The 23,222-nt window shown below is 46.3% G+C and overlaps 1 protein-coding gene across 2 annotated transcripts in view; it reads right to left on the bottom strand.

Moving 5' to 3' along the window:
* Acox2 (acyl-CoA oxidase 2) overlaps positions 1-21,330 on the bottom strand; it is a 30,685-nt gene extending 9,355 nt beyond the window's left edge. The window contains exons 1-13 of one of the 2 annotated variants that reach the window (XM_028786049.1): positions 21,130-21,330; positions 18,963-19,196; positions 18,244-18,406; positions 17,898-18,049; positions 17,438-17,545; positions 15,601-15,720; positions 15,109-15,224; positions 14,370-14,542; positions 12,479-12,641; positions 11,019-11,209; positions 9,335-9,514; positions 6,767-6,872; positions 4,187-4,404 (exon numbers count right to left, since the gene is read on the bottom strand). In XM_028786049.1, the coding sequence (XP_028641882.1) occupies positions 4,187-4,404; positions 6,767-6,872; positions 9,335-9,514; positions 11,019-11,209; positions 12,479-12,641; positions 14,370-14,542; positions 15,109-15,224; positions 15,601-15,720; positions 17,438-17,545; positions 17,898-18,049; positions 18,244-18,406; positions 18,963-19,122 (1,850 nt within the window). In that variant the 5' untranslated portion in view covers positions 19,123-19,196; positions 21,130-21,330. Of the gene's footprint in view, positions 1-4,186; positions 4,405-6,766; positions 6,873-9,334; positions 9,515-11,018; positions 11,210-12,478; positions 12,642-14,369; positions 14,543-15,108; positions 15,225-15,600; positions 15,721-17,437; positions 17,546-17,897; positions 18,050-18,243; positions 18,407-18,962; positions 19,197-21,074 lie in introns of both variants that reach the window. The other variant, XM_028786048.1, reaches the window with a different exon arrangement.
* Positions 21,331-23,222: the final 1,892 nt, after the last annotated feature.

Genomic DNA, 23,222 nt, shown 5'->3' with positions numbered 1-23,222 from the left:
TTTTGGTTTTCTTTGTCTTTTTTTCCCTTGACCTGTCTTTTACATGATGGACCATGAATGTGGATTTTCTTTCTTCCTTCCTTCCTTCCTTCCTTTCTTTCTTCCTTTCTTTCTTTCTTTCTTTCTTTCTTTCTTTCTTTCTTTCTTTCTTATGTGATTTTTTTTTTAATGAAAGAAGTAAAAATGAATCCAACATGGTTGACATGGGGACACATCTTCCACAGCAGGACTTTATATGCAGAGAAAACCACTTTGTATCCATCAGTTTATGCCACACTTTTATAATTATGAGACAGTAGGCCAACAAGGCCACATAGTGAAACTATGTTACAAAAAAATGTATAATGAATCTAAAACAAAATAAAACTAATGGTTTCAGTACAAAGAGAGTTTGATACAATTAGATGAAGAAATTATGAATGTACACAATCAGATCATAATATACCCAAATAAGACATTTAGAATTCTGTGGCACTGGTTTAAACGAATGTGGGTTTTCTTTAAGAAATTTAAATGTTTTTTTTTTTAATTGATTGGTCTTCTTTTTAAAAATTCTTGTACTTTTTTTTGTCTCTGATGTTCTCTGGGATTATCACAACTCCCTTGAACACAGGATTTAGCTCCATTGTACTTCCTGGTGCCTCTTTTATCCTTGAACTGTACATTTTGTAATTTTACTTGCTCAGGTTGCTTTTATAAATTATAAATCTTCGCAAGAGTGAACACTGGTAACCACAAAACAGAGTAAATACTTGGCTGTTTTGAAACTTCCTCTGCCAATGCCATTGGTCAAAACAATTCAACTTAGCCCCAGGCAGACTTTTCAGATAAGGGCTAAAACCAGCTATGTATTGCCAAAATATCAAAAGAGAAGCTCTAGGCCACATTCTTTTCCTCTGAAATCTCTTGAGCCAGGTCACAGTTCAAATCACCCTCAGCACCACTGTCTTCCATGGTCCTACTGGTATGACTCATTAAACCAAAATTAAAGCATTCCACTACTTTTCTAATCCAAAGTTCTAAGGTCCACATTCCTCCAAACAAAAGCATGGTTAGGTCTATCATAGCAATGCCCCAGTCCCTGGTACCTGGTACTTTTGTCTTAGGCTTTCTATTGCTGTGAAGAGACACTATGATCATGGCAATTCCTATAAAGGAAAACATTTAATTGGGGGTGGGTTTCAGTTCAGAGGTTTAGTTCATTATCATCATGGTGGGAAGCATGATTGTAGGCAGGCAGACACGATGCTAGAATTCTAAATCTGGATTGGCAGGCAGCAGGAAGAGACTGAGCCTCTGAGCCTGGGCTTGTGCTTCTGAGACCTCAAAGCCTGCTCCCACAGTGACACACTTTATCCAACAAAGCCACACCTACTCCAACAAGGCCACACCTCCTAATACTGCCACTCCCTATGGACCAAGCATTCAAACACGGAAGTCTATGGGGACCATATCTATTTAAACCACCACAAAGAGCTAGACGTGTCAGTTGGTAGAGTGCTTGCCCAGAATGTACAAAGCCCTGGGTTCAAACCACAACGTTGAATCAAAGCTGGGTGTGTTGGCTAATGCTAGTAGTTCCAGCTCCAGAAAGATGGGGGCAGGATGGTCAGAGGTTCAAAACTATCCTTGGTTGTATAGCAAGTTCAAAGCCAGTCTGGGCTACATGACACACACTATCTCAAAACACATATGTATTTGATGTTTTTACTGATGTTTCAGTAAGGCTCCAGAAATAAATGTGTATGTTCAACCTGCCACCTTGACTCAGCAGTCCCTTAGTGTTTAGCAAGATTTAAAGTGCTAAAACTGAGCTGGGCCACTTCCCTGGCCTCACACTGGGAGCTGGTTTTGGTATCTCTTAGAATACTGTCCTGCCCTTGCTTTGTCCTCCCTGAAATCTGAGGGAGTTGGTGGTGAATCCAGTCAAGACCTGTGATGCTGAATTCATAAGTGCATGGAGTCTGTTTCCTGCATAATTACCCTGTAGTAAGAAAGGCAACTTAGGATCCATAATGTACGTACATCAATTTGTGGTTTTCAGGCATGTGTTGGCAGCTTCTGTCTCTGGAGCCACAACAAGCACTTAGAAAAGCAGAGTGCAGATTAACACACACACACACAGAGAGATACCACACAGAGACACAGAGACACAGACACACAGACACACACACACCACATAGAGACACAGACACACATACACACATATTACACACACCACACAGACACACAAACACACAAACACATACACATACCACATACCACACACAGACACAGAGACACAGACACACACAGACACACAAAAACACACATCACAGAAACCACACAGACACACAAACACATACACATACCACACACAGACACACACACAGATACAGACATAGACACAGACACACACACAGATACAGACATAGGCACAGACACACAAACACACACGAATGCTCACATGCACACACACACCCTGCATCATGCTTATGAGATGTTAAGAGGTGTTAAGGGTCTTATGTGCCTGATCATCAGCAGCCAGGACCAGGTGACTTTTTTCATGTGTTTTTAAAATGCTAATCATTTTAAAGTTAGGTCAACTTGAGCTTGAACCGTGTAGTACTAATTACATCCTTAGTGTTCCCATACTGCATCCCCGCTTCAGGATAAGTGTAACCCCTGGTGTACTTGTACTAGGTATGCCTTTGACTGTTTTTGTTTATATCGTTACTCATTACTTTGGTGGGGATGCTATGGTATGTGGTTGGAGGTCTGAGGATGACTACAGAAGCTGGTGCTAGCCTTCCATCGTGTGGAATCAAACTCAGATTGTTCTGTTTGGTTGGGAGCCTGAGAGCCATCTCTCTGGTTCCATATTTGATGGTTTAATTGAACAAACATTTATTAGCCACTAGCTACCAGTAAGGTGCTGGTATGTAGCCACAAGGGCTTGTTAGTACTGCATTTTAGAAACAAATCAATACTTGGTTGATTTTTAACCTCTTATGAAAAATCTATAGAAATCTAAAATCTTTTACTAATAATGAGAGCTATTAGGAGTTTCATGGGAAAGGCCATTTCCCTCCACACATAATAAGCATCATATTTTTGGCCTAGAAAGGTTTCAAAAGCGTTGCGTTCTCAGTTAACTTTTTTTTTATTATTATATTGACACTAGTAAATAATTCATAGTGTTTAATACATGTTTCTTCCAGTAGTCTGGTCAGGTCAGACTTCAGTTTCGATGTGTTCTTAAAGCAATATTTACTTTATATGTATAAAAATAACAGAATGAATACTGCTTGTATTCATGGCTCTAAATTTTACAGGATCAGTTCTACATTTAAAAGTATCTAGTACTGCTTGATAAATCAGTATACAAATTACTAAGTCTAAAAAAATTACCTTGAAGCTAAGGGAGTATCAAAATACACTAATTAGACTTGGTACAAATTTACTTAAAGCACATTCAACAGAGACGTGGATATGCATAACATATACATAGTGCTAAACACCCCTTATACCTGAACACACAGATGACGGGTGCATGGTCAGTGGCCAGAAAGTTCTGAGTATTCCTAATTCCTCTGCCTAGTTATGCATGGTGCATTAGTTTACTCATATAAGCCTAAACTTCTTCCTCAGCAGAACAAGGAGGTTAAGTCCAATTCAAAGACTGTATGGATTAAATGGGACGATGCATGTAAGTACACAAACCTCACTAAGTGCTGGTTATGATTAACATTAGTGTTAACGTGCTCGTATGTAGCAGCCTTGATTGTATTCACACTCCTTAGACATTGCTCCTTGCCAATGTTAAAGCGTTCAAGGAAAGGACTAATTTATTCTTTTTTTGGGGGGGGTGGTTTTCAAGACAGGGTTTCTCTGTGTAACCCTGGCTATCCTGGAACTCACTCTGTAGACCAGGTTAGCCTCAAACTCATAGAGATCCACCTGCCTGTGCCTCTTGAGTGCTGGAATTAAAGGCATGCGCCACCACTGCCAGGCCCTAATTTATTCTTAAGCACATTAATTTCTAATTTTCTCCCAATTCCTCTGAAGTTTCTTTCATTAAGTCCTAATGCTTTTGGTATAATTGTGCTAAGTGTCAGCTTGTCCAGACCCCAAGTTTACAAGGTCTTAGCTCGAGAATTGGTCCGTGCACCAGGACCTGACATGATTTCAGGGAGCAGTCACTCACCGGATCAAGGGAAGCAGGTCTAGGAAGGCTGTTCTTGCCATGTCCACCTGGGCCCCAGACAGGAAGCCATCATGCAGAAAGTCCCCCGAGTTAGTCAGAATACCGTGTAAGGCATAGAGGTCACAGAGGCGTTGGAGCACACGCTGAATCTCTGGTTCATTGTCTAGTTTCTCCACAGCTTCCTTGAAATTCCTCACAGTGATGAAGTAGCAGTGAGTCTATGAAGATAGAAAGATGCACAGGCCACTGACGCTCATTCCCAGCTCCACAGATTATTCTGGAAGCTTGGCAAGATGGCCGGAGTACGTGTAGCTCCTAGAGGACTGGTGGTTACTTTTTGTTTTGTTCATTCCAGGTGTGACTGGTGGTGTGAATATGTATATGTGTGTGCATATGTGAGTGGATGTGTGCGTGTGTGTGTGTGTTCATTGGGGGCTGGGTAAAGCGTGAAACTGGGTCTTTTAATTCCTCATTTTGTCGATACGGTTTCAGAAGCATTGGAAAGTAGAAAGAATACTACTACTATTATGGAAGCTGGGGTACTTGAAAGGCTGCAGCCTCACTTTTCTCCAGAAAACAGCTACTTACTGTCTGCCATGTTAAGGCAGTGTGCACATGTGTGCACTGTGGCATGTGGCTTGAGGTATGTGTGAAAGATATCCTAGCTAGAGCATAAGCCCCTGGATGTAAGCAGTGTCATTCAGTAGGCCATGCAGGCTCTGGCTTTGTTGGCTCTTAACCACTTAGTATATAGAGTGCTTCTGTGACAAAGTGACCGCTGCCACCACTGTCTGCTCTTTGGACCCTCTCCTGGGGTTCCCTTTCCACTCAACCCAACATCTAGAGGATGAATGCCTTCCCTGGTGGGAGGCCTTCAGGACCCTTCCTGTTGTTAAATTGTTGGCATGTGGGGCTGGTTCAGAGTACTTCTTTTGTGCATGCTATCTGTGAGTTCTGCCAAGGGGTGAGAGGAGACAGTAACAGCAGGTCTCTCCCTGGAAACTCCCTGAGGACACAGCTGGGCCTTTGTGGCACGGGAGAAGATGGTACCTTCACTCAGCTCTTTTACTCCTCTGTGTTGCCTGTCCTCCACCTTAGAAAGGATTCTGCTAGCTTCCCTTATGCTAACTGAGGGAGCCCTGGCAAGCGGGGGCCCGTGTGTTTAAGATCAGAGCAGAGGTTTAGAAGACAAGGAAATGAACATTGGGCAGGTGTGGCTCCTTTCCTGGGATCTGAGGCGAGTGCACAGTCCTGGCTAACCCTCTGGTTGGTGGGGGTACATGCACAGTGGTCAGGAGACTAAGTGGAGCTCAGTGAACCAGGAACTGAGGAGTGCAGAGTTCATGGCAGCCATGGTGTGTGTAGTTGAATGTTGAGTCACTAGGTGGCATTCCTGCTCAGTCTGCCTGACAGCCTGGCCTGAGAGCCACTGTAGGTACTTTTCAGGACTACTGCTCTGAGAGTGCTGTTTCCCAGGCCTGGGCCTCGGGAGTAGGAATGAGTGCCGCAGTCTTCAGTTGGTGACTGACATCCTAGCTGCCCAGCTTAGGAGGCATTCCTCTTTCCCACTCATGACTTTGAGTCCTGGGTCCTATACCACAGTATTTCTGTATCTTTCCAATTCTCCCCACAGCCTGCACCCAGCTCATGGCAGAGCCACCCGAATGATGGACCAGACTGCCTCTGCTTCCCTCTGATTAGCCTGCAGCCCTTCCCTCGAACCTCCACCCCCCGCCCCTTGAATCACGATGGTTCTACAAGGAAGCTCTGATCACTCCTCCCAAACCGGGCAGACTCCCCCTGCAGGGGAAAGAAGAACTAGCCTTCTTACCTTGCTTCAGAAAGCCTCTGGCCTCGCCAACCTTTCCTCTCCTCCCTGCTCTGCCTGCTTCACTTTAATTCAATTCTGCTTTGGCATCCCCTCGGGAAGATCTTTAGTACCTTCCAGGCTGTCGAGGCACCTGGCCTTTTCTTCCTGCTTTGATACCTTCAGCTCTCTTTGCTAGGAAACCTCTTGCATGCTGCTACCACCCTCAGATAGCCAACTGCTGAGTGAAGTCTTAGCCCATTCACCCCCTTCTTCAGGAAAGTCCTTTGGACTTGGTAGGGAGTGTAATCAGCAGCCATTTCCTCCCCCATCCTCCTTGATTATAGCTGTTTGTAGGCAGTATCTTTGCTGTTTCGTATTCAGTGCTAGTGCAGAGCGCATGCTCAAATATTTGCCGACTGAAGGTGAAGTATACACAAACACAAAAGATAATGAAAATTGAATCAGACATCCTAGGATTGCCTGTGGGGCTAAGGGGACACTTGACCTGCTTTTCTGTCTGGGAGGAGCTATTTGAACGACCTGAAGCAAATCCAGTAGAAACGCCTCATTGCCTCTTCCTAAGAGCTGCCAGCAAGATGCTTTGGAAATCAGTCCTTTAATTAAAACTCTTTGGACTTCAGCCTTGGGTGTGAGAGGAGGACAGTCCCTGTGGGGCGGGGGTGGGTGAGGAAGAATGTGAACTCTAAGCACAGTGTCCTGCCTGGGAGAGGGAACATGCCCTTCTTGGCTTCAGCTGACAGGCAGCTCACCTTTGCAGCCTGAAGGTGTATGACAGCAGTCCGGTTCCAGGCATCATGCTGGTCAGCCCCGGATCTCATGAGGCTCTGGGTATGGTGTGCTGCATCTCTTATGAGCCTAGAAACCAAAGAAAAGAGAGACTCAGTGGGCTGCTTGGGGTCTCTCAAGAATAGAAATGGTCTCACTGACCTGTCTGAGAGCTAACTGCTTCATAAGCATCTCTTTAAGGGCAGGCATTCCCAATTTACAGTGGGAAAAACTGAGTGCCAGAGAGGTTAATTAACATGTTCAGGGTCACACAGCTAATAAAGAATAGGGCTAAGGCTTTCCTTTTTCTCTTTTGAGACAGTGTATTGCTGTGTAGCTCAGAGTGACCTAGAAGTTTCCACCTTCCTGCTTTAGTTTCCTGGGATTTTTTTTTTTTCCTCAGGATTTCAGGTAACTTCAGGTTTTTCTGTTGGTTAGCTCCTATGACCAGACAAGGAGAATGTTTTTTTCTTCAAAGGGCAATTCTGTTAGAAGTCCTACCTCAGGTGCTGAACAACAAAACTAGAAAAACACTGCCTGCCCTCTGAGCTGTTAACCTAGTCACTTGCCATTCTATTAACCTTCAGTCTGTTTTCCACTCCGAGTGTCCATCTGACCCTTAGAATTTGGTTGTAAAGCAAACTGTTTATTAAGCAACATTTGCTCTGCTTTGTCAGGGAACTGATAAGCAGATGGCACATTGAGTTCCAAGCCAGGAGGCACCGAATGGTGTTTTTATTCCCCAGCAGTCTGTCTTTCCCTTCCCGACCTTCCCAGCTGCCTTAGCTCTATGTGTCCAGAGTGTTTATCAGGCTAATTTCCTGGTAGATCCCTACTTCTGAACACAGTGCCTGGCAAACTGTGAGCGTTTAAAAGTATTGTTCAACAAATAAGCAAATATCTCAAGTTGCCTGTGATCCTAAAATAGCTGTCACCCTCTCTGGGACATAAGTTGGAATGTAAGCCTTCTTAGTGTATATTGGAAATGTTTTCTACAGTTGTGACATTCTGGTCTGAGGCAGACTTCAGAAAGTTCCTTCTAGGTAGTTTAATCTCTTCAGTGATGGTGTTGTGTTTGTATGCCTCCTTTCCCAGCTTCTGGACCACTCAGTCATGTCTGACATATAGTCCGTATTGGTCATACATATTAAATGACAGAATGAACAAGTTCTTGGTTATTTTTAAAATAGAATTCCTGTTCTGCATTGGAGAGATGACTCAGCAATTAAGAGCACTGGCTGCTCTTCCTGAGGATCCAAGTTTGAGTCTTAGGATCTGCACTGCAGCTCATAACTTTCTGTAACTCTAGTTCCAGGAGATCCAGTGCCAACTCTGACATCTATGGGCACTGCATGTCCATGGTGCATAGATATGCATGCAGACAAATTTGCATACACATAAAATTAAAATAAATAATAAGAATTCATGTTTTAAGACAGGCATGGTAATAAATACATGCATTTAATCCCAGTGCTGAGGAAGCAGAGACAACCAGATCACTGTGAGTTTGAAGACAGTGCAGTCTACACAGTGAGCTCCACAACAACAAATAATATATATCCTTAAAAAAAAAGATTTCTCTATTTTCATGTATTTGTGCTTCTGTGGGTTTATGTATAACATGTGCATGCAGGCACCCATGGAAGCCAGAAGAGGGCGCCAGATCTCCTAAAACCGGTGTTATATTGGAGGCAGTTGTAAACTGGGTGGTGTAGGTGCTGGGAATCCAACCAGAGTCCTCTGCAAGAATAATAACTGCTCTTAATTGTTTAACCATCCCTCTAGCTCTGGGTCCTTGGTTTTGATCATTTTCCTAGGAGTCTAATAGACCCTGAATATAACCTAGTTCTTCTATTCTGAGGTATAATTACACTTTTGAAAATTACTTCTGTTTGTTTATTTATTTAATGTGTGTGTTCACGCATGTGCACATGTGTACAAGTGTGTGTGTATGTGTGTGTGTTTTGCAGGGTGCATGTAGTTGCATAAGTCAAAGGAGGTGTCAGAAATCCCCCTCTATCACTCCCTACTGTATTTCGAGACAGGGTTTCTCAGCATACATGGAATAAGGCTTGTAACCAGCAGCACTAGCCTGACAATTATCTTAACTATGCCTTGCTATTTTACATGGGTACTGTGGAAATAAACTTGCCTCTGAAAATTACATTTAGATTGTGGGATAGTTCAGACTTAAAGCATTACTTACTTTACTTGTTTTGGTTTACATATCATTTCATTTACAGTGATTTGTGTATGAGTGTATCTGTTATATTGGAAATCGCCTAAAGGTTCAAGAAATTCCCGTCACTAGCCAGAGGGGAACCAGAATAAAGAAATGATGGTGGTTCATGGCTGAGGATGAGTGTCCCTTCTTCTGTTCTCACAGGGACAGGAGCTAAGAGGTCTGGAGAGGTTAGGGATGGTGGCAGTGATTTGTAGAGCACTGTCCACTAGTATCCACCCAGCTGGTCCGAGAGGTCCTAGTGTGGGGAGGAGCCTACCCTCTGCTGGGATACCCTCTGTTGGGAGCTGACTTCTTTGCACTAGCTTACCTGGAAGACACATATTCCCAGGCTGTGGTATAGACATCTGGGCAGAGAAAGTCAGCTGCTGTCTGGGCTGAGCACCTGGGTGGCTTTGGTGTGGCAAGATACATGACAGACTGAGGGAGCGGCTTCTGTGGTATGGAGCCTGGGGACACTTGAGCCTGCAGGTAGCTCTTCATCAGAAACCTGGGGTTAGGGAGGAGTAGAGACAGATGAGACAGTGTGAGATTCTGCAGGGCCCCCACCTCAGCTGCCCTCACTCCCAGGGGCAAGAATTCTTATGCTGTGCTCCACCGGGGAGAGCCAGGAGGCCTCAGCTGAGCCTCTTCCTGACACTCAGTCTTCATTCCAATCCCAGGGCCTCCATCTTCTGTAGAACCCTTATTGAGATGTACCCAAAGTGCTGGTCTCTTTAACAAGTGACAGAGGTTGCAGAGCTGGGCTCCCTTAGATCCTAGATACACACCCTTGTGAGGCCTGTGCAGAATGAAGCTTCAGTATCAGGGTCTTCTGCCTCGGGAATTTAGGATATAAGTACAGTGTGACCTTTTCAGACAGTCAGATACATGAAAGAACACTGACACAAGGAAGACAGGTAGCAACTCCAGGCTGCTTCTTTATGAGACAGTTGTGCTCAGACAACCCTGGGCTCCATTGGCTCCTCTGAGACCAGTGTGATGCTCTAGAATTGTCTGTGTCTCCCTCTGCCTCAGTTTCCCCAGGATGATGGGAATGATGCTGCTTGCCTATAACAGGGTGAGCGTGTAGAACTGAATGAGATGCTTGAGAATTGCTTGTCAAGTGTAAGCTACAGGCTGCCTAATGCATGCTGTTGCATTATTTGTATAACATGGCAAAGAAAAGCCCAGTAAATGCTATATATTGTATTTGTCAGTGAACTCCGTTCTCCTCAGATATTGAAGTATTTGTTCTGTTCAATCGCCAGAGAATAAATGAGTGGGAGAGAATCAACCATCAGAAACAGCTGGTGAGAAACAGTCTCTTTGCAGGAGGCCAGTGTGGTTTCCTCCTGCCTCTCAGGGTGGAGCCTATTTCGTGTTTGCTCTTAGCTGAGACTGAAATACCTCAGTGAGCAAGCAAGGCAGGAAGATGACTGCCCTCAAGGATGTACGGGTTTAGCTAGGAAGTAGAGCTGAAAAGCTAAGCAAAAAGTTGTAGACAATTATGGATTGTGATAACTTCCAAAGGAAACCTGGTTTTAGGTAGCAGGGGTAAAGGGTGCCATGGGCGTCAGGGCAGGAGGACCTGAGCAGGTTAGATTTGGAAATAGGCAGCATCTGGGTCATAATGACTTGAAGAGTGTACTGTGTACCATAATGTTTCCTTCAGGTACAGGGAAGCTAATGAACCATTTTTGTGAGACAAAGATATAATTGTCTTTAGGCTTTGTCAAGGGCTCCCTGGTTGCCTATGGAGAAATGGGGACAAAGGAGAAGCAAGAATCCAGGATGGAGCCTGATGCTATTGTCTGTGTAAGACAGACAGATGGCCCAGCTGGGAACAGCAGGTAATCTGGGGGAAGTGGGCAGATTAGGGACATACTGGGATTTGGACGGCCTTCAAAAGGTAATTTTCCAATGCTTACTTCCTCTATGGCCTTCTTGAATGGAGCCTTAAGGGGGCCCCAAGGGTAGGGTATAGGTCTGGAAATGTTTCGCCTGATTTTTACCTGGCCATTTGCAGGTAGAGCACTGTATTCTCACCCTCATACGTGCAAGAGGCCGTCGCTTGAGTGACCAGTGTTGGCAGGCCGCTCAGCTTTGAGTAGCCATGACCCCCGCAGGCCCTTCGACAGATCTCTGACCCCTGGGCACAGAAGTCTGAAAACATGGCCTTCATGCCAGTGCTCAGTGCGTGGAGCTGCAAGAACGAAGTAGTAGAAGGGTCCTGTAGTACCATCCAGGCTTGCCACTCAGTGCCTGCAGCGTGCTGGCCATGGCCGTGAGGTTGGTGCCATGCTTGGCTTGCTGTTTGTGAGGTGACAGAGCTAAAACTCAGAGGTTAAGGCTCATGCAAAGACACACAGTTATGAAGTTTAGCCATGGGGCTGTAAGAATGAAGGAGAAATCTGTCCTAGACAGTGTCTCCAGGATCTTCAGAAGACGGGGCTTCTGAGAGTGGGCCCACTATCCTATAAGGGAACTTGCCAGTAGGCAGAAGTTTGGAAAAGTTGCCAATGAAGGGCACGTGTGTACCATCAGCCCATTTTCTGGGTTGTAGGAATGTGCCATGGTCCAACTGTCCACCCAAACTTATGTGTTTCTGAACCCCAAAGAAATGGAGTAAGGAGGTGAACCTTTGGCATGGGTTAGGTGCATCTTTCATTAGGAGTCTTAGTGGCTGTAATGGCTGTAATATCTTCTCCAAAAAACTTGTGCTAAGATACAATTGCTGCCTTCATCTGAACAGCCTGGCAGAAGATGCCTTCAGCAGCCTGGCTTAAGGTTTTGTTTTTGAAAACCCCTATCCATCTTTCAGACTTTCATACCCTTGGGCGGAAGGCCTCCTTTTCCCTTTCTATTTTAGTTTTCTTACTTGAAAAATAAGAATGTAAATGGTGGATACCATGGAAAGACTTAATGAAGCAATGCTTTAAAAGCACAGCGCCTATAGAGACTGAAGGCGTTTGTGAGTTCTCACCAAAGACTGAGAGTATTGAATCCATGCACAGCTTGGACTACAGTGCTCTCTCTAGGCCTGATATGTTTTTTGGATTGTTCAAAGGCAAAGCAGAGCCTGTGGGGTGTGTATACTATGGTGAAGAACTCTGGGAAGTCTTGGCAGTTGAACATATTGATGGTTCTGTTATATTTGTGGCCAGTAGAATAAATCAGATTAATTTAAGTCAAAGTATGCCATCAAATTCGTTCAAATCACTTTGGAGTTGTTTTGGTTTCTGTCATATACAGGGGATTGTGTACCTGTCTCTTCCACCCTCGCATTACCTCTAACATTGCTGGAGCTCTCTAGGGGTCAGGGATCAGTGGACCTCCGTATTATGGTACATTCACCCTCATGCCTTGGACATTGGGAGACTGAGGGCCTATGGGAGCCCGGCTGCAGTCATTTTCCCACAACTGCAACAACATTTGCCACCCTCTAGAAGCAATTCCCAGCCAACAGAGGTACCTCAGGCAGGAGGCTGAAGTCTCTCTTCAGAACAGCACTGTAGGAGCTGTGGAAGAATTCCAAGAGGCTGGTGGACGTGAAATGTAAGGCATAGCTCACAGCAAGCTGAGGAAGGAGTTTCTGCTGCTGTGTCTGGTATTCCAGGATTTTTGCCTCTGGATCACTGAGTAGGGGAAAAGAAGCAAAGGTTTAGAAGTTCACTCCAAACTATCTTCTCCTAGACACTGTCAAGTCATAAAAATGGACCATTGCAAGGCCAACATGAGACTACTATGCTTTAAACCTCACCTACCACCAACATCCATACATTTTTTTCTGTATAATGTCCACAGCATATACATCCATTATCTTAGCTGAAATTCTGAAAGGTTCTGAACTCTAAACCGTCTGAACCCAAAGATCAGGTGAAGGAGTGTGGCCCTGCACCACTGATGACTAGAATTCATGACCCTCCATGTGCCTGGTGTGTTATAGGAAATGCATTGAGGTTAACAACCCTTAGGCTATGATCTTGGGTCCAAGGAACATAAAAAAGGAAGTGTCTTCCATGTCTGTCTCTGTGTCTTCAGTTCTTGGGAATATGTCCAGCATGCAGAGCCTGAGTAATGGGATGGGGAAAGAGTGTGAGCGTGGGAAGTCCCCAAAGCTGATGGGAGCTTGGTGTCTCTCTGGGCAACAGCTCCTCCTGACATATTACACACTTGTAATCAGGGTGAGACAACTCTGCTGTCCAGACAGAGGCCCTAAGTCCAGGAGAAGCACAGTCACCACTATCTTTTGGGTACCCAGTCCTCTAAGGATGATGCCTTCAGCCTGGAATTCAGAAGTCCAGGCCTCACACTGAGGTTGTTGTGTGTTTCCAGAGGAAGGGCCTCTGAAACTCAAGCCTGATTGCTTCACCATATTTTACCCTTACCACCCCTGAAACTCTGTTACCTCTATTTTACAGACATAGAAGCTGAGGGAGAAAGAAGGGTGTATGCCTTGGCTGACTGGCATCTAATCCTCAGAATGTTTATGGTAGGCTGGTGCCCATGCCTGGGGTCCATGGCATGAAATTACACCAGGTCCCAGGGCTGATCATTCCTAGTGACCTCACTATGCACAGGTAGGACATAGGCCTGGGAGGGCCTTCTTAAGCCCAGGGTCAGTCAGCAGGGCTGGGACAAAAACTCTCCTGAGCACGATGAACTGTTAGGCAGTGATATGCTCTATCCCCACTTCCTGTTCTCACTGTAGTTTGCTGCATCTTCAGAGTGTGGTGTCCATTCGGAACCTATCCCAAAAGACTGTTGTTTCCATGAACTTGAAATTTAAATAGTGTATTCTAATAGTGTATTCTTTCTGGAAACACATCCACTCTTGGGTGTCATAGAGCAGCCCTTGCCGTTCTGTGTCATGGAATGGAGGGAACAGGAGCCAGATACAGTGCCAATGAAAAGAAAGGGTCTAGACTGAGCTTTTCATAGCCAAGCAGCACTGAGTTCAGCATCATGCAGTCTAAGGCAGTTGGCTTTACCACACACAATCTGACAACCACCAACCAGCCTTGGCAATTGGCAGACACAAATACTCTACCTAGTCACAGCCATATAGAACAAACTGGAACTCAGCAAACAGTCTGAGTCACAGCAGATGGTGCAAGGTATGGTCACACAGAGCCAGATGGGGCCACATACTGATAAGGGACAGGTTAGGCCAGACAGTCTTGTCTGTCAGTGGAGTAGAGGGAACCTGAGACCCCATCTGGACTGCATACATGTGTGTGCTTGTGTGCATATATGTATCTATGTATGACCTGCTCCAACACCATGGCACTGGCAGAGCTGGTGTCAGTGTGGGACTGAGTGTCAACCATGTCTACCAGGGTCAGCCTTTGGGTGCTGCTTGCCTAGGCCGAAGACGAGACTGGTGGCGGATTACTGAGTAGCGAATGGCAATGGTGCAAGCCTTCTGGAGGGAAGGTAGAATTCCTTTATTCAGCAACTGCACCCGTGTCACCAACATGCCAAGATAATTGCTCTGTAGTGTTCCGAGCCTCTGGTAGGTACCATCTGGCAAGACCTGTGTGCAACAAAGACAGGTGCTGGGTTGGAGCCAAGTTACCCCAGGCTGTACCTCTATGAGCCTCCATCTCTGCAGGCATTCCAATTTTCCTCATCTGAAGCAGACCCCTGGTGCAGCATGATCGCTGACACATAAAAATGCTTGCATGAGAACCCCCACCTTTTACACCTAAAGAGGTAAAGCTGGATAATTAGGACTTCTGCTAGCATCGGAGGCACATCTGTTCTATGACTGATTTCAGGAAAGCAACACGTTCACCCTCAGCTCCTCCCCTTTTTGGGGATTGCTTTGTCACTGTACCTTATGACTGCTCTGAAACCATGTGCTAAGTATTTACACATGGGAAGTCTTAGGCTTAAAGTGGCAAGGTTTTCCCAACACCATTGTCCTCTTAAGCTCAGTTTTATCCTGATCTGGAGCACCCCTGAAATTCTTTCGGGGAGAAGTGGGCTTGCGGTCCAAACTCAGCTTTGCTGAGGCAGACCCAGAGCCTGTGGCAGCTGTGTAAAGGGCAAGCCCCCTCCCTAGGCAGTCTGGGTCCACAGCCTTCCCAGGCACCTAACCTCAGCAAAGCGACTGAGCATGTTCTCTCTGGGAACCCGCACGCGGTTCAGACGAAGGAAGCCATTATCTATGTGTTCCAAGCCCATCTTGGGGCCTATGTCCCCAACTGTAATTCCTAGAAGAGGGTAGAGATGAGAATGCTTGTCAGCTGAGTGCATGAAGTATGGCAGGTGCGTGGGGGTACGCACGCACGCACGCACTCACGCACGCACGCACTATGACTCAGGTAGCAGCAAACAAACTGAAGTCAGACATGCTGAATCTTGTACCAGTCTAACAGCCAGATCATATTAGCTCTGTCAACTAGATCGCTTCTAGACAAGGGGGACATATCCAAGCTTCTGTGCATCTCTTGGAGACTCAGGACCGGGCAGGTTGGTGGAACCATCTTCTCGGTCGGTGGGTCGGTGGGTCGGTGGGTCGGTGGGTTGGTGGGTCGGTGGGTTGGTGGGTGGGTGGGGGAGGGTCCTTGAAGAAGCAGCAGGGATTACCTGGCAGTGGGGTGTGGTCCTCTAGGCTCCGGATGGGCACAATGAAAGCATGCATGCCATGCCGGGCTCCTAAGCAGATCAACTGGGCTAGGACCACAGCATGGGTGACTGTCCGTCCCACTGAGGCAGAAAGAAGAGAGGCCTATCACAGGAAGCCCTATGTACCATGTCTTGCTTGCCTCTGCCTGCTGGACTTAGGTTGTTGATAGACACCTTTGGGTCCTTAGAAAGTCAGTGATGACAGAAAAAATTGTCACAAAGATCCTGGCTAGAGCAAAAGTGACTTGGTAAGGAGTTTGAAGCGAGTAAACTTTTAAGACCTTTTGTACCCATCCACAACAGCTAATGGACCACTCTACTGTCAGCCTCGTAAGGAGCATAACCATTTCTTATCAAAACCCAGCTAGAGTTTGTCTCTCGGATGAAGTAAGAGGAGTCTTATTTTCCAAATAAGGAAACTGAGGCTCAGAGTACAGAGTGACACGCTGAAGGTCACTGGTCTGGAGGGGCCGAGTTGGGATTTAACCCCATTAGCCCGATCTTAAGGATGGGTTTCTTCTCCCTGGAAAGTTGATATTGACAGCTCACTTATCTTTGTCCCCCTAACCCTCTCCCTTGTCCTGTCCTCTGTCTCCTCTCTCCTGCCTGCTTTCCTTGTTCTGTCTCCTGCTTTGCTTCCATTGAATGCACATCTTTGGTCAGTTTCCACATCAAGCATTTTGTCACTGGGTCTCCAAATGCTACAGTGGAGCCCTTAGAAATGATTTCTCAAAGGGGCCCTTGGCAGGATCCTGTCTTGGAGCTCAGAGACGGTTGGTGTGGCTGCCATCTTGTATCCATCCATGTGATTGGAGCTTGCCTGGCTATGGAGTGGCAGGGAGGATGTTTAGCCAGTAACTAGTCACAGAGCATGTGCTCTGCTCTGGTAGGGGGCAAGTCTATTGTGCTAACTCGGGAGGGTAGAATAGATGATGTTGTTGGGAGCCCTGGGGACAAGACTAGGTGCTGTATGTGTATGGTGTATTGTGTATATATAAGCACAAGTGTGTCTGGGGGAGAGTGTATGTACTCTATACATGTGTGAGTTCATGTGACAGAGCAGTGTGCATATTTTGTGTACATGTTTCTGCATGAAGGCAATATGTGTGTGTGCTGTGTACAAGTCTAGGTGTGTCTGTATGGGGATAGTGTGTGCTATGTACATACATATGTGTATTTGGGAGGTTGTATGTGTTATATGCATATGCACAGGTGTGTCTGTATGACAACAATGTATGTATTGTATACATGCATGTCTGTGGGGGGCAGTATGTGTATGTTTATATCTACACAGTTTCTATGTTTGGGCAGTGTATATATGTATACATGTTGCGTATAAGGGCAATGTTTGTGTTGTGGGGTAGTGTATGTATATTGTGTAATGCGCATGTGTGTCTGTGCAAACAGCTCCTGTTGTGAATATCTGTGACTGTGGAGGACAGTGTGTGTTTCTGTGTGTTGAATGCTTGCATATCTGTATGTGGGGGTGGTGTTTGTATTGTGTGCATGTACACACATGTTGTATGTGGGCAGTGAATATGAGTGAATATGTGGCATGTTCTTAACCTCACTGCCCACAGCTTGGGTACATTTCCTAATCTACTCAAAACTGCCTTAGGACCTTCCAGTCACTAACTGAGGAAAGTCTTAACATCTTATCTATTTCAGTTGATCTCAAGGTGAAGAGCCTAAAACAGGAAATCAACCTGATGTCTGTTAGGCATCAAAGTTAGTGCTACTCATCCCCAGGTTTGTTTTCCTTGTGGAGAGACAGGGAAGTAGGAAGGAGAATACTCACAGTCCCCAGGCCACCACTTGGTGGAAGTCATTGTAGGGCTGTGTATCACAAACTCCTGGGTAGCTGGATCATAGGTGGCTTCAGTCTCTAGGCCCTGCACGTATGTCCCTTGGGATCAAGAAGGAGAGTTAGACTACTGGGCCAAGGTCGGGTACTCACTTGTGAGTAGCTTCTCGGTGGGCCTGGGGCTCAATGTGGGGTAAAGTCAGATCCTGACTGTTCTCACAGACCGATCTCCCTTTTATCTGTGGGCTGTGTGAGAACATTCTGATGCTCCTAAAGAAAATGACTTGTCCCCTGGTAGCTCATACACTGTATGTGACATTAGGAAAAGGCATACCTTCCTCAAGACCCTTGACTGCCATCTGCTGGGATTTTTCGAATTAGCATGTCCGTCTATGAACTTGAATAGGCCTTCCAGAGTTGTGCTGTACTGCTGTGTGCAGCAGCTCTGGCTTACCATGTCCCAGCTCTGTCTGGGCATATGTTGTGATGATTTGGAAGTTTTTGACAAGTTGGCCCCATTTATCAATCTGTTCATCTGAGCCCAGGCTTCTGATAGCATTCATGGCAACACCATGTAAACTTAAGTTGAGATATCCATCAAGGACTCTGTGGGGAAGAGATGCTATAGATGAGTAGCCTGTGGAAGAGAGGTCCATAAACTTTCAACCTGGGTAGGGCTCAGAAGGGAAGAGGCATCTGGCATCCTAGTGTTCCAGTAAGCCCTTGTTTGCTGAGGGGAATGTCTTTGGGATTATGGGTTGCAGGCAAGCCTTTCTGGTGGGGCGGCCCCAGAGGAGCACCTGTTAGCATAAAGGTATTCAGGACCATCTTCTGACCAGCCCAGGCTCCAGGCTAGCTTCTCAAGATGGAATTTCTTTTGAACTGCATCCTCATATAGCTCATCTCGGGTCATGAAGTAAATATTCTTCAAACTAAACACTGGGTCACTTTGGACGATGCTTTCTGCAGCAGAAAGAACAGAGGGGTTTGGTGGGCTTGGATAAGGAAAACTTCAAATTTTCCTATCCTCTTGCCTCATGGAGTTGGAAGGGAAGCCAGCTTCCACTGTATTTTAACAGATGAAACAATAGAGACCCTCAAGGAGAGAAATGTGCTTTGTCCACTCCTGCAAAGCTCTGCCCAGGTGTGTGGTGTCAAGGATCAGTTTGTTACTTGAAAGAGAACCTAGGCTTATAGATGCAATGTGGTTGGTAGAAGGGCTGCCGAGAATACATAAATCTCTGGGTTTAATCCACAACACTGGTTTCCATGCACCATAGGAACCAGGCATGGTGCTCTACATCTTCAATCCCAGCACTTGAGAGATGGAGGCAGGAGAATTGGAAGTTCTAGATCATCCTTGGCTACATAGCAGTTTGAGGCCAGCCTGGGCTACCTGAGGCCTTGTCTCAAAACAAGAAGCAACAACAACAGAAAGGACTATTAGTTAAAGGAGTACAGAATTAGTTACCAGACTGTTCTAGAAAAGCATATAGGTTCAAAGCCTGCCTCTGCTTACCAACTTTCCACCGCAGCGCAGTGTTTGAGATGCCTCCGTCAAGGATGTTGGTGAGCCGCTCCACGTTGAAGGATGGTGAGTGCCTTTCGCTGCCTATGTCAGGGTGCATTTGTCTGCTCCAGGTGTCCCTCAGTGACACTCGGTGCACTGGGCTCTTCATCCTGGATTTGCCTGTCTCAGGAACAATTTGGCTTTCTTGATGGTCTGCTCTGAGCACTGGGAGGTGCCAAGAACCTGTGTGCAAAAGGCATTGCTTAGGGCTAGGGTCAGCCAGGGCCTTTCTTGGCTAGCTGAATGACAACACATGCCCACTCTGTCTTCATGGCTACTGGCTTGTGGTCCACATATTGTTGTGAATGCAGTACTGTCTGCAGTAGCCAAGGTCTGGATTGTTTGACCAAAGAGCTCCTTTCCCACTCTCTGTAGTTTGTGTCACAGCATGCCTGAGACAGTCCTCATGAAGTCAGTGCGGGTCACATGGAAGAGAAGTTTTAGAAAAGTTGAGTGAGTGACTTCCACTAAAGGTAGCCAGGAGCTGGTTGGAGTCCAACACAAAGCAGATACTATATTCGCTCATACTCTACCTTACTGGAGGCTCACTGCTTCCGGCTCACTGGGAGGGACCCACACACTTCATTTACCTCTCAATTTCCATGATATCTATTTGATCACTGTGGAGTGAGGCCTGATGGTATAGGACTGTAATGCCATCTACTTGGGATGCAGAGGTAGGAAGATCGTAAGACCTACCTGGAGTACAGAATGAATTCAAGGACAGTCTGGGCAATTTAGTGAGACCATGCTTCAAAACAGTAATAGAACACCTGGAGAGTGCTTGCCTAGCCTACAAAAAGTCCTGGGTTCAATTGTCATACTGTAGAAGAAGAGAATGAGGGAGAAGAAGAAGAAAGAGGGAAAGCCTGTAGGAAGAAGGAAGAGGAGGAGAACCCTTGCTCTCTTCCTGGGAAGTGTTTTCCCCCTCTGGATCTCCTGTGTCTCCCATAGTCAAGGTGGGCTCTGCTTCCTTCACAACAAACCCTTGGCCTTTTAGAAATCCCCATCCCCCCACAGTGAATGAACAACTAGACTCATCCATCCACCTTTGAGCTCCCTTAACCCTATCTGTTCTTTGCCATCTCCTTGGCTACCACTCTGCCACCTTCACCTCTCACCTGGCCTCAGTGTCTCATATTTCCTTTTCTGCTTGTCATTGGAAATGGGCAGAAAGGAGTCAGCTTGTAGAAAGGAGTCCACATGTTTTCCACATGCTTCCCACCAGCTAGCCCGTGTGCTCTCCTCCCTGCTTTTGACCCTGTCATTTTCTCTGGCTGAGGCTCAACTCCCCAGTGTTCCTAGTGAGTTCCAGCCTCTAGAGACCTCACAGTAGCTCAACCCTCCCAACAGCAGCATTCCTGTGAGAACTGGGCACCCCTCATGCACCTAGTGCTAGGAAGGCACCTCCTGTCTCCCTGGTCCCAGAGCCTGGCTGTCAACTTTCCCTGCTGCCTGTCACCTGCTCTTCTTTCCTTAATCCCCTGAGCCTGAGGATACAGTAAGTGCCCAGTCACTTCACAGAGAGGACAGGACTGGGGAAGGGGATATCCTTGTAAGGCCACAGCCCCTGCAGGCTTCTAAAGAGGCTCTATGGGGTACTAACAAGAGGCCTGGCATGTATGAGGAGCCCTTTGTCTGCCTGCCTTCCTGTGTGGCTGCCTAGCTGCTTTAGCTCCTCTTCTTGCTTCTGGCTTCCTCTGTGCCAGATGCCCTTGCCTCCTGGCTGTTCCCCAACTCTCCAGCCTCTGACCATGGCCAGTCTTTGCCAGGGCTCTGCTTCTGCCTGGACACCCTTTCCTTAGATGTCACCGTGGCTTCCTCTGCCTTACTTAATGTCAGCCCTCAATGAAATTCCCCTGCACCTCCTTTAATACCCCAAGCCCTCTGCCGATGTTGTTAATCCCCTCCCTGTCTTAACCTTCTAACAGGCAGAGCAACTAACTTACTACGTTTTGTTATTGCAGTCACCAGTTTCCTCCTACCAAACTGTAAACAGCAGAAGGACCAAAGGCAGAACTGAGAGCCATTAAAGATGCCTTGGCTCTTTACTGCCCTTACCTTTGGTCTGGTCTGTCAGTTCTCTGGCTGGCCTGGGACTAAACCCTTGACTCACCTCTGTCCTGAGACAGCTCCGGAGGCCGGCCTGGCCTCTTCTCTATAGGCCCAATCTTCAGACTGTTGGCCACACCCCTTTCTCCTCCCCAAGGGGCTGGACTTTACAGGCCCTGCCTCAGGATTGCATTAGGCCCTGCCTGCTCTTTCCTGCCAGTGTCCTTGGGCAAATGGGGTGTATTGTATCAGGTGCTGGGCAGCTTCCAGTCTTAGAGCTAAGGATCCCTCTGAGGGGTGTGTCCTCTGTCTAGGTGGTGTTTCCACTGTGAAATTATGAACCTGTCCTGCCTGCAGGGAGGCAGGTTGGTCGCATCACAGTGAGTTGAACAGGCTTCCAGGTGATTCTTACGGGAAAGGAGCATCCCTCCCTCCTGCTTCTGCTCTGATTGCAGCCTTGTCTGTGTCATGCTCATCACCAGTGTACCCACAGTCCCCAACCTCCCCCGCCACCCCAGCTCCGAATTTGAGGAATAGTGCGGTATGTTATATAGGGTCCTGAGAACTTGATCTCCACAAGTGAGGCAGACTGGGACCTTCCATTGTATCCAACCTTTGCCCTGGGAGGTAGGGTGAATTCCTCATGGTGTGAGTGAAGAACCAGGTAATGCCCAGTGCCCAGGTTGTGCAATAAATAAACCAACTATCTGGAATTTGCAGGTCTCAGATCACAAAGGTGAACTCTTACTCCCTATGTATACTATTCATTTGTACAATATTGGGAAAGAAGTCACAGGCCTCCTATAGAACTTCCAAATCTTCATGATTCCGGTGTTATTCCTGGGGCCTTGTCCATCCTCCCCATGTGTGCTAATATACATACATACATACATACATACATACATACATACTCAATGTGTATGTGTGTGAGTGTGTGCATGCATGCACAAGCATGAGCACACTAAGGGACCTCACAGCTCCCCATGATCTCCAAGGTAGTATCCAGTTTGCTCTGCAGGAAGATGCAGTTCCCTGTGACTGAGGGTCACCTAACCTGTCATACTGGGATCGTGTGACCTGGACCTCTGGCTGTCCTTCACAGCTGTTGATGGTAGCTACACATAGGTGATGATGTTAGGTTAAGAAGTTTTAACTAGGGCCAATGGGATAGTTCAACAAGGCAAAGGTGCTTGCTGTACAAGTCTTATGACCTGAGTTTGATCCCCGTGTCCCCTGGTGGAAGGAGAAAACCGACTCCCGGGAATGCTCCGACATCCACAAGTGCACCATGGCACAAGCTAACTGATGAACTCACTTCTCTCTCTCTCTCTGTCTCTCTCTGTCTCTCTCTCTTCCCCCTTTCTCTCCCCCTCTCTTTCTCTCTCTCCTTTCTCCCTCTCTTTTACATACATACATCTACATAAACAAATAATAAATAAAGGTAAATAAACAATACCGGTAAGCCTGACCTCACTGTTTGGAGATGGTTATCTGGCCTTTCTAGGCATTTGTGCCATCATTGATCATGGGAAGTTACTTAATTTGTCTTCATTTGTATTTCCATATTTTAAAAAATGTTGAGGGGGGGAGGGGAGAATATGTGCCAAAGCATGCTTGTGAATGTCAGAAGACAACTTGTGGGAGTTGATTCTTTTCTTCTACCATGTGGGTCCTGGGTTGAACACAGGCCGTCGTGCTTGGCCCCAGCACCTTTACCCACTGAACAATCTCTCTTGCTTTCTTACATTTGGTTTTCAGACAGGGTTTCACTATGAAGTCCTTGCTGGTCTGAGACTTACTATATAGATCAGATTGACCTAAACTTATGGTAATCCCCCTGCCTCTGCCTACTAGGTGCAGTAGAGACTACTATAAAGAGACTAGTGACTACTATAAAGAGCTGGCAGTTTATACGCTCTCTGTTACAAGTGCTTTTATCATCAGCTTTGGATCTATGCGTGTAGCAGAATGTCATTAGGAGTTACTATATTGCTACGTTTCCCCCAGGTCTATCTAGTGTCAGTCTTGGTCACAAGCCATGTTGGTTATGAATTCCATCTTATGGAATGAACCTTAAATCAGATCTTGGTTGGTTACTCCCACCAGCTGTGTGCCACTGATGCATTAGCATATCTTGCAGGCGGGTCATCATTGTAG

The sequence above is a fragment of the Grammomys surdaster genome, unplaced genomic scaffold (assembly GCF_004785775.1).
Source record: "Grammomys surdaster isolate TR1022 unplaced genomic scaffold, NIH_TR_1.0 125428, whole genome shotgun sequence".
Lineage (NCBI taxonomy): Eukaryota > Metazoa > Chordata > Mammalia > Rodentia > Muridae > Grammomys > Grammomys surdaster.
This window is presented reverse-complemented; position numbering and strand designations above follow the sequence as displayed.